Source organism: Heliangelus exortis, chromosome 3 (assembly GCF_036169615.1).
Source record: "Heliangelus exortis chromosome 3, bHelExo1.hap1, whole genome shotgun sequence".
In the NCBI taxonomy this organism is placed as follows: domain Eukaryota; kingdom Metazoa; phylum Chordata; class Aves; order Apodiformes; family Trochilidae; genus Heliangelus; species Heliangelus exortis.
In genome coordinates this window covers 48,788,994-48,804,357 of record NC_092424.1, presented here as the reverse complement: position 1 = coordinate 48,804,357, position 15,364 = coordinate 48,788,994, and the positions used below count along the sequence as shown (strand labels likewise).

The 15,364-nt window shown below is 35.6% G+C and overlaps 1 protein-coding gene across 1 annotated transcript in view; it reads left to right on the top strand.

Annotated features, from left to right (window-relative positions):
• Positions 1–13,951, top strand: part of SHPRH (SNF2 histone linker PHD RING helicase) — a 46,081-nt gene extending 32,130 nt beyond the window's left edge. Inside the window, exons 22-30 of the mRNA XM_071740510.1 lie at positions 154–297; positions 1,570–1,671; positions 2,290–2,361; positions 3,535–3,723; positions 8,572–8,664; positions 9,225–9,311; positions 9,737–9,915; positions 11,891–11,971; positions 13,210–13,951. Coding sequence (XP_071596611.1) covers positions 154–297; positions 1,570–1,671; positions 2,290–2,361; positions 3,535–3,723; positions 8,572–8,664; positions 9,225–9,311; positions 9,737–9,915; positions 11,891–11,971; positions 13,210–13,306 — 1,044 coding nt within the window. The 3' untranslated portion in view covers positions 13,307–13,951. The remainder of the gene's footprint in view (positions 1–153; positions 298–1,569; positions 1,672–2,289; positions 2,362–3,534; positions 3,724–8,571; positions 8,665–9,224; positions 9,312–9,736; positions 9,916–11,890; positions 11,972–13,209) is intronic.
• Positions 13,952–15,364: the final 1,413 nt, after the last annotated feature.

Here is a 15,364-nt window from a genome sequence, read left to right as displayed (position 1 = left end):
CGATCCCTCTCCTGGTTGTTTTCCTTCGTAATTTTTTGGTGTTGTGGCTGAATTACTGTAGAAGTATTTTCACATTATACATACTATGACAGAGGTAATATAAAGGGTGCTCAACTCAGTCCTACTACAAATTTGTATATGCTGTTCTTACAGTTACTTCATGAGTATTGGATGGTACTGAGGGATCACGTGTCTGCTATTGATGAGCTGGCAATGGCCACAGAACGGCTGAGAGTGCGTCACCCAGATGAGCCAAAACCAAATCCACCAGTTCTCCACATCATAGAACCACATGAGGTAAAATACTTGGCAGGAAAGAAATTGGGCTTTTTTTCTCAAAGAACCCACCTCCTACAAAATGAAATCTGTACCTAGATCTATGTATAAGGTCTATACAATAAGATTCAATTTGCATTTCCAAAAAACTTAGTGGAGTAGAGAATTCTCGCTTACTTTGGCTTTCAGTGTATGGGCCTTTTTGAGCCTGTAACTCTTATTTTGATACATTTTTTTTCAGCCTTTTGGCATATTTCCAAAAGACTGCTGTCCTGCCAGCAGCAGGTGAGTGGCTTTGGGATCTTTCTCTGCAATTGCCCAGTTTTTCAAGCTGCTGGAAAATCAGGTTGACCTTATTTCTCACCCATATTGCTACTTTCCACAAGGACCTAAAAACATCAGTGAAACCCTGAAAGACTAATCTTTTTTCAGTATCTTGGAATTTCTAATACACTTTCAGTTCAGGAAGATGGAGAAACTACTGGGTTGATATAACATGGTAATTTAATTATTCTTTTGCACCAATAGAAATATATTTTCAAGACAAACTTTGAGTGTGTTGTGAGCCTTTTTGAAAATGACATGCAGCATTAGATAAAAATGCTGCTTTTCTTTCTGTAGGAAAACACATAAATGAAATATCTATTAAAACAAAGCACTTTGCTTAACAGATTTTTAACAAAGTCCAAGATTAATGTATGTATTTGCAACAATAAAAGGCACACCCATTAGTTTGGTCTTCATCCCTGGGGTGCTTGCCTCTTTGCAGTATTAATAACTGAACCATGACCAACTGTAATTACTGTGAAAAGAAGTTGGCTTGATGTTTCTGTCTTTGTAAAACTTAATGAAAAGTGAAAGCTTCTAGGAAGTATGAAGAAAGTAATTGTTTCTTAAACATTGTTGGCTTTTTTTTTTGTTTTTTGAACCAGCAGTGGAGTCTAGGGTCTATTTGGCTGTAAGGTGATAGATGAGAAACTGAATTAAATTTTAAACTTTTACAATATTGAATTAATTTAAATTGCTTTTGTTTCTGCAAAGAACCAATAATGCAAATAAAGTAATAGAGTAATTTTATATACCTCCAGGGTTTCAGCCCATTCATAATATTGTGTTTGTACAAGAAAGCAATAGTTAATCAATTTTATCTGGAGAGAAACATATCTTAAATTTACAAAACGAGCTGTTCTATCTTTCTCCAGTAAATGATTTAGTAGAAGTTTACCAAAAAAATGAACTTAAACCTTATTGTAAAATTTGACTTTTTTTTTTTTTTCAATACTGTTTCCTTAGGTAGAGCAAAATCGAGTGAAACTTCTGAATGACAAGGCAGTTGCTAAATCACAGCTTCAAAAGAAATTAGGACAACTTCTGTATCTTACTAATCTGGAGAAGGTAAGGCTAATAGTTCCTTCATCTTAACCAAATTGATGAGTTTTGTTTGTCTAGAAGAGGAAACCTACCATTAGTTTTCTTTAAAAATTACATGTTAAAGAAAATGAACTTTCTGTCAAGATCGATTACATGCTGAAATACATTGTGTTGTTCTTTGTGTTACTGCATAGTCATAAAGTTACTTATTACATTATATATTTCAGCAATTTGCTTAATTACACAGTATAATACTATGAACTAGTTTTAGATGGTTAAAATTTTCATTAATACTAACGGGGCCTTGTTTAGTAGAAGGCTTGTACAATTACGTCTCTTTCCACATACCCTTGCTGCTTTACAAAGAGCTACTACAGAAAGACAAAATTTATATTATGTTGTTTTAATCATAGTGCTCACATAAGCATAAATAAGTGTATTTAAGTATATTTTCAGTGATGTAAAGCTGATGGAAAGTATGAGGAGTTTCTTTTTTGAAGCTTGGATTTTTCAAAGCTGTTGTAGATTCAGGTGCTATCTGAAGGACCGAAGCATGATTAAATCCTTTTTCTAGAAGCTTGTTTTAAAGATAGAATAAACTTATATTTTATTTGTTGAAACAGAAGTTTAACTTTTTTTCAGTCTCAAGATAAAACTACTGGGGGTGTTAACCCTGAACCATGTCCGATCTGTGCACGTCAGCTGGGAAAACAGGTAAGATATTTAGTCAGCAGGGTTGCTTAAAATATGTCTTTACCTATATCTGAGTTAGTTGTGTGTCAAATTTTTCAAAATCTGATTTTATATTGAAACAGGGGAAATAAGCCCACTCCTATAATGTACAATCCACTTCCCTTTAGCTGTTGACATTAGTGCTTAAGTGTTTTGAGAACAGGTGTTCCAAGAATGTGTGTTGCTGATTATTTTGTAACTTCAAAATTTTGCTTCCATTGGTCAGAAAAATTTCTTTGCCACTTGTAAGCTGGTAGAATTAAGGAACAGATGATCTTTTGTAGTATACTAGTGTGTTTCATTGTAACTGCTCGTATTTATAGTATTTTCTTTTTTTCTTCTAATTTAGGTACTTGAACAATAGTAAAACACAATAGAGCTAAAGACTGCCAGTCTGGGTTTTTTTCCTAACACCTGCTGAACTGCAGGAGTTGATCTCAACTGAGATTTAATCAAAACTGATCAGTATAATACAATACAAAGCCATAGCTTATACTTCATTTACCATGCATTAGGTATAAACATGAAAGGACTTCTGTGCAGTCCAACTAAATTGGCTCTCTTTTTTAGTACAGATTTTTAAAGGCAGCTTTGATTCTGTCAGCTTTATAGACATGTATAAGTGAGAACCAGTGTCCTCCTGTATTCCTGTGTTTCCAAAATGCCCTTTATGTTCTTCTTCCAAGGATGATACAGATTTTACAGAGAACAGTTGTTTGTCTGTCTTTAGGACCGTATTGAAAAAGTGTGTGTATATATATTTATATAGTACGAATGTGGGGATAAAGACTTTTACAGAAAGCCAATACAATTTTTTAAGTGTTGTAAATACTTCACCTGTGTACTTTACCTGTGCATTAAGAATAAATGAAAGACTAATATCTTCAAGTTCAAAACTGGGAAATTAAGAATAACAAAAAATGCAGAGAAGTGGGATGATGAATCTTTCTGTACTGGAAGACTTTGAAATCCATGTTCTTTAGCAACTGGAGTACTAAAAGTTATAGAATTCAGTTTTAATCTGAGTTTCATGAAAATCGTGTTTCTATGAGTATTTAATTTACTGTGTATTAGTACACTGTTTCTTTTGCACTGATCTGTTGCACTGATACTGTGTTCTTTTGTTGTGTTTTTCTTTTTTTAATCTCTGCATAGTGGGCTGTGCTGACATGTGGACATTGTTTCTGTAACGAGTGTATAGCGATCATCATAGAACAGTACAGTGTTGGCACCCGCAGGAGCTCAATTAAATGTGCCATTTGCAGGCAGACAACATCTCATAAAGAAATATCATATGTCTTCACTGCAGAAACTGCAAATCAGGATGATGATATTCCTGTAAAGGTAATGTTGTTTATCTGAGCTTTGTGGCCAAAACTTTCAGCAGTGTGTATTCGTTTGTGTTTTCCTGCATACAGGATTTAGGCAGACAAATCTACCATGTAGTTTTATAAAAAGGGTCACTTTTATAATAAGTATAGTTTATAAGAGGTATAGTTATTTTTCTCTTGAATAGGATGTGATATATTTAGGCCACTCTTGTAGTGTAATTAGTGCTTTTGCATCCCTCCCCAGGGAAGGCTACGGATTTTCCTGTCAAGTAAAATGGGTTTTGGGTTGGGTTAAGGTTTGTTTTTAACTTACCTTTTCAATACTTAAAAGAGCTTTGGAAAAAAAACTGTGTGGAAAGGAAATGGTGCAAGAAAGGATATGTTTTTATCACCTGCTCTTTAAATGGGCCTTGTAGATGGATTACATATCATTGTCATTACAATGACACATGTTAAAGTAATGCTGTCCTGGGGTGTCTGTGGGAGGACAGCTTTTGCTGAGCTTCACTTACGGTTATTTATTTTTTAGGTATTTTATACTGGTTAGAAATAAATGCTGTTTGTATCCAGATTATTAGGTTTTCTTGTTTGTGGCATTTTTTGCTTTTTGGAGGTGTAGTTTTGCACTGTTTTTGAGTAGTTCAGGAAAGCTGCCCTGTACTATAAGGCTGTTACAATAATGTGCTTTAAATTAAGTCTTCACTGTTAGAGAACCTAAATCCTGATTCTGACTTTAAGATTAATTATCATGACTGTTTACTGAGCAATCTGAGAAGCAGAGTAGTTGTTCTGCATTTTGCATATTTATATAATATTGCTATACAAACCATAATTAGGAGGGAAAAAAAGACTACTTTTTAAATAGGGGTGAGTAAACATTAAAAACCTGAAGGAAGATGTATCTATGCTTCCTCCAGCTAAAATCTAATGAACACATTCAATAACTTGACCCAAAGTTATTTCATCAGTAAATCAAATCAGAGTAGAGAAAAGTGGAAACAATTTAATAGTATTTATCAGAACCAGTGCTTTTCATTGGAACCTGTTGACCATGAATTTGCTCTTTGGAGGAAGGTTTCTCTGGTGTGATGTTGAGGACATTCTCTTCTCTTCCCTGCAAGTGTATCATCACTAACATAATTGTGAGGCCACCTTCTTCAAGCTCACCCCCAATTCTTTTCATCTAATTGTGTGGTATAAGCATCTTCCCCGTATTCTAGATGAGTGTTGATACTGTCCAGCTGAATACTCTGCAACAGTATTCTTTCTGGGGTTTCTTGATTGTTTGTCTTGTTCAAAAAATCAAAAGGAAATCTTTGGAAAAACTATTAGTGATTCTTGCCTTATCTGCATCTTACACTTCTTAGTATTTTGTTGAAGCCTTACTGACTGAATACATGTATCTTCTGCAGAGATGATTGTTGAATGAAGAAGTGGCTTTTGGTCTTAAAACAGCTCCCTGCCTGAGCAATATTTTTCTTCAACCCTGAGGGAATACTGGGGTTGCTGTCCTGTACTGAAGTCGGTGCTGCCACGTTCACACTAGTTATGTCAGCTTCTCTGGACAAATGGAATTCCATTGTATGAGAAAATGCTTCCTAACACAAATTATTTGAAGTAGTTGGCAGCATGTGGCACCAGGGGGAGTAAATAGGCTATATTTTGGAGTGCTAGTTATAGGACTTCACTTCATGCTTGTTTCTGAAAATAATAGTTCCTTAGGGTTTAGAAAAAAACTGTTTTGAACAAGGAATTTTCAAATAATTTTTAATAAATTACATAAGAAAATAAATATAATTAAGTTTAAATAAAACACAGGAGCGTGTCATCTGTCCCATGTAAAGGGCTGTATTGTTTACTTAAAGTATTTCTGCATCAAAAACTTCAGAGAAAGCAAAACCATGAATTCTGTGTGAATTCACATGTCATCTTGAGGAAAGCTCATTCTTTATTCACAAAAAATTAACTGATTATACTTTGGCTTCATTGTATGTACTATCAAAACAAGTAGCATTGATAAAAAATTCTACCTCATTCCTGTGAGGACCATTAACAAAGGATAACTAACTTAATATGGTCTCTATAGGATACAGAGGTCGAGATCAGGATTTTACTGTGTATGTGTATATGAAGATAGTGCCATTTGCTCAGCTTTTATCTCATCTGAACATTCTCAGTTCCTCTGGTCTCTTTCTGTATTCCTCTCTCTATGCAAGAGCATACACATCTTGCTTTTCATTGTATCAGCAACAACCATCCTAAGTTAATGCCTAGATGCAGAAGGACTGCTGTAAAAGGGAGCATTTTATACTGAGAGTGAACTGTTTTGATTCTGTAAATGCTTCTTGTCTCTGGCTGTTATTGCAGTGGGCATTGCTAGCCTCTCATCTGAGACAGAAATTGTTCATATTTTAATATGTGCTGTTCCACAATTAATTATAACCAGCTAATATGTTTGTAAGTAATCTGGATTTCACAAAATTACGAACTTGATGTGTATGAGTGAGTAGGGCGACAATTTTTTAAGGCTGACTGAAAACCAAGAACTCATAACAGCAAGGGTACTGTTAGCAGTGTCATCTCTCCATAAATATTGAGAACAAAATTGAAATTTCTTGCTTGCTGTGAATCAAAGCTTTAGTCAATTGCTAGCTCAATGACATGTCTAATATAGTTTATCTAATATAATGTAAGTGGAGGGATGGAGAACTTTGCACACTTAGTTCTTTTTTTAAAAAACTGTAACAAAAAGACTGGAACCACTGTGTTCATTGTTCTGTTTTCTTTGCTGTAGTTCCTCTGACTGATCTTGTATAAAGTTATATTTGTAACACCTGATTGACAGGAAGACTGAAGTGAAAAATAAGACCTATGGTGAGGTCCAAAAAATGTCACTAAAGGAAAGAGTCATAGCAGATTAGCAAGTATTGTCATCATTGAATCACATGTGAAATCAGAAAAGAACATAAATGACCCAGGAATAATAAATACCAAAATTTTGTTTCAGATCTCCTAACTGAAGGCAGTTGTGATTGGTAGTCAGTTGCTGTAGAGATGCAAATGTGGCATTCATCCTTGCAGATTGTAACACCTACTAATTAAGCATTTTTAATTGCCTATCTGACTTTTGGAAACAATGTAAATGTCTACCAGGTGCAACACAGGTATCCTGAAAGAAAGGTGGAGGCTTCTGTGTCTCTGACACAGCAATGGAATCACCATGGAAGACATTGGGAAATAAAATGGTACTGCTTATTGCAGCCTTTGATTTAACAGTCTACAGAAAGTTTCTTACGTGTATTTCTGGGGCATTCATTTAGCTCCGTAACATGAGTGATCAAGCAGCCCAGCCCTGGTTCCCAACTTGTGCTTAGACTGCTGACATCTTTTTCCACCAATTCTGCAAGCAGCATAACTTGAGTACATTTGATCTGTCATTGTAGCAAGCCAACATACTTAGTTCAATGTTCAGAGGACAGGTGCAGACAGAAATAAAACAATGCTTGTCCAGCTGAATCTAGTGCAGCCTGAAATTACTATGCATGTAAGAACTAGTAAGGAAATTAAACAAGTGTTTCTTAAAAAAACATATTAAGCAAAACTGCTGTTATGTGAAGTACATAGTGAAGGGAATAGAGAACCTAAAGAACTGTTTCTCTGAATCTTCTTAGTGAGTGAAGGGCAAAGGAAGGAGTTCAGAAACCAAAGTGTATAAAAAAAAGAATGTAATATTGGATTCACTAGGCACTGAAATAATTCTGAATACAGAATGTGAAGAATGCTTTGACTGCAGTGTGCCATCCTTCAAGAATTTTTTTTTTTTTTTTTTTTTTCAAATTTCTTATTATTTTGAATCATAGAATCACTGAATGGGCTGGGTTGGAAGGGCCCTTAAAGATCATCTACTTCCTACCCTTCTGCATGGGCAGGGACACCTCCCCCTAGACCAGGTTGAGGGTATGAGGCTCTGTGTTCTCTCCAACTTGTCCTGAAAGACTTCCTGGGATGGGGCATTGGCAACTTCCCTGGGCAACCTGTGCCAGTGTCTTGCTATCCTCATTGAGAATAATTTCTTCCTAATATCCAATCTAAAGCTACCCTCTTCCAGTTTAAATCCATTACCCTTTGTCCTGTCACTACACACACTTGCAGAAGTCCCTCCCCAACTTCCCTGTAGGCCCCCTCAGGTACTAGAAGGCCACTACAGAGTCTTGCCAAAGCCTTCTCCAGGCTGAGCAACCCCAATTTTCTCTGTCCTCATAGGAGAGGTGCTCTACCCTTATGGAGAGGGCCCACATTCCCCCTAGTGTTCCTTTTACTACTGATTGTAGAAGCTTTCCTTGTAACCATTGATGTCCTTAGCCAGATTTAAATACAACTAGCAAGCTTCATAGTACTGAGCGTAAGTTTGGTGCTGTCATAATCAGAAACAAAGCCAACAGGAATAGGTTTTAGGGAGATTTTTTCATAGGTACGAAGGGAGGGAAATTAAATGTGCATTTGGAACTTTTCTTTGAACACTGTACCACAAAGTTAAACCTCAGGAGGCCAGACTGGCATATTTGGTGCAACCATGTGGACCATCAGTTCTGCCTCACGCAGAGCCACGTAGGTACCTGTGTGGCATGGTATTCTTCCATGTGCTGGGTGTGCTATCGTGCACCTTTGATCCTGTGCCGGTTACAAGGGAGATCTAAAAGCAGTTCAGTGGTAGGTAACCAGCCCTTCCTTCAGGTTGCTAATTTAAAATCTGTGTAAGATCTGTAAGAGTCCTAAGATAATACGATTTAAGAAAACAATAAACGTGGAAGGAGTTGTTTATTATCCTACTTTACTAATGCTGTTCTTTGACTTTTCAAAGGGAAGTCACTCCACAAAAGTGGAAGCTGTGGTCCGAACACTGAAGAAAATTCAATATAAAGATCCGGGGGCTAAATCCTTGGTTTTCTCAACGGTATTAATCACAATTTTTATGTCTCATTTTTAAATGTGTGTGGGTGTTTAAAGAGGTCAGACTATTTTCAGGAATTTGTTTAGCTACCAAAATGTTGAATCACTCTGTACAGCCACTTGATTGTTTTGAGAATTCGTAGAGCAATTCATGTAACTGGGACATGAACAATGATTGTAGTCAACAGATGTAAAAGCTTGTTTCCTTGAAGGGCAGATGCATTTGCATAGGAGCATTAGAAATTCTAGATATTTTAAAATGTAACATCTCGATACTTCTGGTATATTGTAAAACTGATTTTGTGATGGCTACCAATTTCTTTTATTCAAGCTGATCTTTTAAATTATATTTCTTACTTAGTTTTATGAAAGATTCAATTCCTAGCACACAAATCTTTCTCTTTTTTTTCTCCTTTTAAACGCTACAAATGCTAGTATTTTGAAAGGCCCTTTTATCTACTCTTTCTTAGGGAAGTTAATTAGTATATTTTAGTTGTCATTGCTGGTTTTAATACTGAGTTACTTCTGTTGTCTGGTTTTATTTGTGTTTTGGTTTTTTTACAGTGGCAAGACGTGTTGGACATAATTTCAAAAGCTTTGTATGACAACAACATGATTTTTTCCCAGATCAATGGAATTAGTAAATTTCAGGTACATAAAGGATATTTTCTTAAAATTATCTCAAGGGGTGAAAATTACAGGTCCTTTTACTTCATTGTTTTGTTTGAGAAACTGAAAGACCAGCATATTTGTTTGGCAGAAGCATTGATCTCATTGATTCTGAAAATCATAAACACAAAAAGCCACAAGTTAAAGTCTTTGGAGATAACCACTAAATGCACTTTTGAGACAGAAGCACTGGCATGCATGTTTAAAATGAGACACATTGATCAATGTGACAAGGAGTTCTTGCCTTCCTGATAACTGTCAAGTAGCTGTTCTGGGGATGACAGGTCCTGGATGTGTTAGGCTGCATGACTGTCACTCTGGAGCCTGTAGTAGTTGCTATAGTTTCTTGAAAATAGAAATATCTCCCACACTCCTAACTGAGGAAATTTTGCCACTCTGCTTTTTAGGAAAATCTCTCTGCATTTAAATACGATCCCAACATCAATATTTTGCTGCTGCCTCTTCACACTGGTTCCAATGGACTAAACATCATTGAGGCAACTCATGTTCTGCTCGTGGAACCCATTCTGAATCCTGCACATGAGCTCCAGGCTATTGGCAGAGTGCATCGTATTGGCCAAACAAAGTAAGAGTTAAAATTGCATTGAGTGGATTTAGGCATGACCCAGAGTAGAACTGCATACTGTAATCAGAATAACTCTAGTTCACTCAACTTCTCAGTTTTGGAGGTGAGGGTATTCATAGGAATCCTGTTTTTAAAGATGATCATCTAAGGAACAAAAGATGAAAGTAAATTTTAAAAAGTTAGCTGAAAACACAGCATGTCTATTTGAGGGAGCTTATTTTGTACAGTGGGGGTAAGATAGAGCAGCAAATTGGGTTTAGGCATTTAGGAAAAGTGCAGTGTCTTGAGTTCAAAATCCTGAAAAACCTAGTTCAATGCTGCCCTAATCTATGTGTGCCACCGATGCCTTAGTTTTTAATTTTGAAGTTCTGGCTTGTAAGCATGTCCAGAAATGTCTTAGCTTTGCATGTCTCAGCAACTCACCAAATAGGTTATATCTGACTAAGTTCAGGCACAGTCCTAGTGTCCTGGAGAGGCTCCTTCTAGCTGGTCAAGTTGTTGGAGGTTGGTTGGTTGGTTTTTTCCCCCCCAAAAAAAGTTATAGCACACGCTTTTTGGGAATTACTAGTTTTTAAATTATAGTTCTGCCCTCACCCCTGTCTGGATCTTTCTGAAGACATTAATGAGTTTGTTTGTCTTCTGTTTGCTCCAATGTTATAGATTTTACTAGACTAGTACTGAACATTATGCAAAGGTTTTTGGAAAGTTTCTCTGGAATGGGTAAGATGTGTATGTTTTTCCCTAGGTTTCATGTCACTTGAAAAAAGAACTAAAAAGTCTTCTTGTACAACATAAAGAAGTAAAATAGCTGAAATAATTCTGGAATAACAGTATTCCCAATTAGTAATGATTTTACTGTTCTGGAAACAAAGTGAGAAGGCATGAGTGAGCATGTATGTGAAAGACTTTATGAACAGGTGGATATTTGGGTGTGTTGATAAAGATTTTGAATTAACTGAGGGCATAAGAAAGATTGATTGCAACAGCCTGCATTATAAATTTACATGATGCTGGCACAGAACATCTGGCAAAAACTTTGGAATAAAAGCAGCAAGAATGTATGTTGCACTTCTTGAGAGTAATACTGGTATGAAAAAGGGCTGTGTTCAAGAACAGTGAGAATAAGGGAATATGTTGTTTAATTTCACTGGTGCATCTGTTACCAGTTCAGTTGAGTTTACTTATTTCTCCTCTTTTGGGTAGGCCTATGTTTATGAATCACAGTGTTTCCCCAGAATTCCTCTGTGTAATGTTATCTGCCAAAGTTTCAGCTGAAGATTTGAAAACCATCCAAGCACTTTGAAGGGTTCATATCTTGAAAAATATTTATACTGTGGAGCCTGGGGTGATTTTTCAGTCTTATGAGTTTTTTTTAAAAAAAATCTTATTTAGTGAGTGGAGTTCTCATTTTCTGTTTATTGATGTCTTGGTTTTTATGTCTTAGTAGTATTTACAAGTTTATGTTTACTGACTACAGTTGCTGACACTTTAAAAATATATATATTATTTTGACATCTTCAAGAACATTATTGTTAGCTTTAATTATCCATCTCACAGAGCTCTGTCTTTTGGATTGACTTGTAACAATGCATTCTAAGCATTGCATATAACCAATGGGCCAAAGTAATTTCTTTAAATGACAGGCTAGGCTCTTGAGGACTCTTAGTTGATAGCAGGGACAGAAAAAACAGAACTTTCCCTTGAATCTGCTTTAGAATTATAGTTAATTCAGCATACATCCATTTAGTATGTGATCCAGCCAAGTGGAAGTATGTGCTCTGAGAAGCACTAAGCATCCTTAAATGTCAGTGGAAGTTTTTTCTCACCGTGTAATATTTCTGTCATAAAATACAGAGACTTTTTAGTACACTTACAATAATTAGTGTGAGACAAACTTTTGGCTTTGAACTTCCAGAATAACATTATAACTTCTGCTCACTTCTAATCTTGCTCTCCTTTTTTTGAACACATTCAGACCTACCATTGTTCATAGGTTCCTGATAAAAGCAACAATAGAAGAGAGAATGCAGACTATGCTGAAAACTGTAGATAGAAGGTATGTATTGCTTTTTTTTTTTTTAAACATTGTTATTGCACTGAAAATGAAAAAGCAGTTCTCAATCATACTTATATTACAGTTAGGTATGCATATTTTACATATAAACTTAAGCTGTTTTCCTTCAAATTGTTTTGATTGACAAAAAGGCTTTACGACTTGAAAAACTGATATTTTAACCTGGCTCCACTAAATTGAAACTTAAGGTATTTTGATTCACTGAGGAATATTTTAGTTACATTTTGTACATGTTTTTTAAAAGCTCAATTAATTGTGTTACAATTTATCTTTCCAGATTACCTGCTTCCATTAGTATAAGAGCACTGCAATTAATGTAATACTACTGAGACTGACACTGTAGTAGCAGCGTGTTACAAGCTTTAATATAGAACATTAATTCTTCCTTTCATTATTTTAAATTCTACAAACCTTGTCTGTGAGTTCTGTGGCACACTGGTTGGTTTTTCAATCAGTGCAAGAGTTGTCCAGATGCTAAAGTGTAAGTCAGTCTGGTGCACACAGTAAGCAGTTTTCACCATGTTTAGATTTTCAAAATCTATATGCAGTGGTAGTCTGGGAGCTGGATGAAAGTGGTATTCATGTTCTTTATTCAGGAAGTATGAGAGTTTTGTACCTCTAACTATATTGTTGCACGTAACAAATCTAGTTGGAGGTCCTAGTTTAAGAAAATTAGTTATTTTCCTGCTGTTTGGCTGCTACGAATTAAGAGAATAGAAATTTATGTCCGTATCTTTGACTGTAGCTATGAAAGACTTCAACTTTTTCTTTGAAAAAAATATTATTGAATTGGTTTCTGTTATGTAGCACTACTTTTGCATATGAAATTCATATATATGCATGAATAATGAATGAATATATATGGTTGAATAATCCAACGAGGGCTAATGCTTAGAAGGTAATCTCAAACCTTATGCTTGAAAGATGAATCCAATCCCTTAAGTGTTAATAGAGCAAAGCAGGTTATCCCGTGTCCTGCTGCCTTTGCAGCGTTCAGGGTTAAACACTGTTAGGGACAGCAGATGGATTTTTTTCCTACTTGGAATATACAAGTAGCTGATTGGTGTGTGTATTTTCACTGGCAGAAAGTGTGTTTTCGTGCTGAGCTTCAAAGTTGAATAGTTATCTGATTCTGAACAGCGTTGTCTGTCTGCAGTGTACACAGCTTGTTGGTTAAGTTTATTCCTACTCTGATGTCTGGATGCAATTTTTTCCCACAGCCACACGAGCTCTTCCATGAAACAGTCAGAAGCCTCAGTTCTGACAGTGGCAGATTTGGCTGACCTTTTTACAGAGGAAACTGAAGAACTTGAATAAAAACACTGGTTTGGCCTAATGAAATCAGAAATTACCTGACCTAATAAGCACGGGTGTATAATCCACTTGATCTGTCGTTCCTGTAAATATCGTGTAACATTTGTCTGTAACAGAGCTATAGGAAATCAAAGAGTCTTGATTGTTACTGTCTTATTCTGTGGTGAAGTACTTAACAGCACACACTTCTGATGGCACTGGAGAAAACTTGCACTTTGCACATTACACAAACCCATGGATTTTATTCCCAAAGAGCATTTCAGTTGGATGCTAAAACTGAGATCTTGGACCTTTGACTGAGAGGATTTTTACCATCAGGTTTGATTTGGCTAGTAGCTCAGTCAGAGCAAACTTTGTTGGGTGGTTGGGTGGGAAAGGGTAGCAGAAAAAACACTAGTTTTTTTACTGTACAAAGAATTGTTAGAAAGAATGACTGTAAATTAATATTCTTATTCTTCTAGGAAGGGCTTGTTAGTATTTAATGCAGAGTTACTGAACATCTTATTGGTAATACTTTAAATGACTAATCTTTACTAATAATTTGGATATTTGTATTAGGCTTTTAGATATTCAGAAAAACTTGTGACAGTTAAATTTCATTGTTAATGCTTACTGCAAAATAATTATAATTAAATTATGCTTTTTGTATGTGTGTTGGTCTGGTACTCAGTTAAAATTTTGAACTTACTGTACGTGTTTTCATTTATTCTTGAAATCATGAGAAACTTATTGCTTTGTTTAAAAAAGAAAAAACAAACAAAAAAAAGCAATGCATTTGTTACAGAGTTTTTAAAAACTAATTGGTTCAGCTGTTGCTCATTTTACAATCATTTGCTGCACGTGTACATTTTCTCACCCTGACATTTTGTCTAATTCTACCCCTTAAATTCAGCAATCTAAATGATCAAAATAAAGCAGGCAGTGTAATTATTAGGCACCTAGTCTAAACTAGATAATCAGTGAAGAGAGATTAAACTTTTGCAGAACTTCATCCTAAGATATGTGAGATCTGTGTAGCCAATTTCTAGTGACAGGAGAGAGTTTAGAAAACAAATCTAGGTTTTAGAATCATGAAAGTAGACAAGATAAATTTTAAGCCTTTTGGCATAGGTTATGGATACACAATTATGTAAGATCATTTCTGAAGGTATTGCAGAAGCAAGTCAGTTATGCAGTTGATGTTAAATAACATTTTGTGTTTAAAGACCCCTGTATGTGCATGACAGGCTACTGCCCTCAAATTACAATATTTACTGTTTCAGCAGACAATGTTTTTAGTATTTTTGGAAACTTACTTGAGGTTGAAACTGAGTCCTCTAAAAAAATCTCACCTTAGAATTTTTACTCTAACCATGTCTGATAAATAGATTCACCATGTAGTTACTGAGCTGCTTGAGTTCTGCTTTCAGTCACACTACATTTGAGTTGCACCACTTGGATATTAAGCCCACCCACATGGCAAACAAGGTTTCCTTTGCTGACAATAAACGTAAATAAAATTTATGTGAATAATATTGATTCAAGAAGTGTGGGGAGATTTGGGTTGTCTTTTCTTTTGCATTTATAGTTTGTCATCCTTCTGGACCAATTTGGTACTGTGTTCTAAAGGCTATTTGAGTTAATTTACAGTCAATGTATCTTTATTTTGCATATATGTAATATGTATTACTCTCATTTATATATTTTGTTTTGGAAATTACTTTTTGCAGAATACAGTTTGCAGTAAAGGATATAGAATAGAAAGTAGGCTTATTTTTAAATGAGAATGATCAAACTGTTTGTACAGAGACTGTGACATCTCCATCCTTGAATGGACTGGGAACTCAAATGACCCTGAGCAACCTGATCCAGCTTCAGAGTTGGCCCTGCTGTGAGTGGTGTGTTGGACTAAATGACCTCCATGGATCCCTTCCAGCCTAAAGTATTTTACAGTGTACTGGAGATCATGCTGCACAGACACTCCAGGAACTCTGAGGGTAACAACATTCCAGTTTCTCCATTGTCCTCAGAGAATTTTAATACTGTACAACATTATGTGATTGAACAAGAAACTACTGTTCA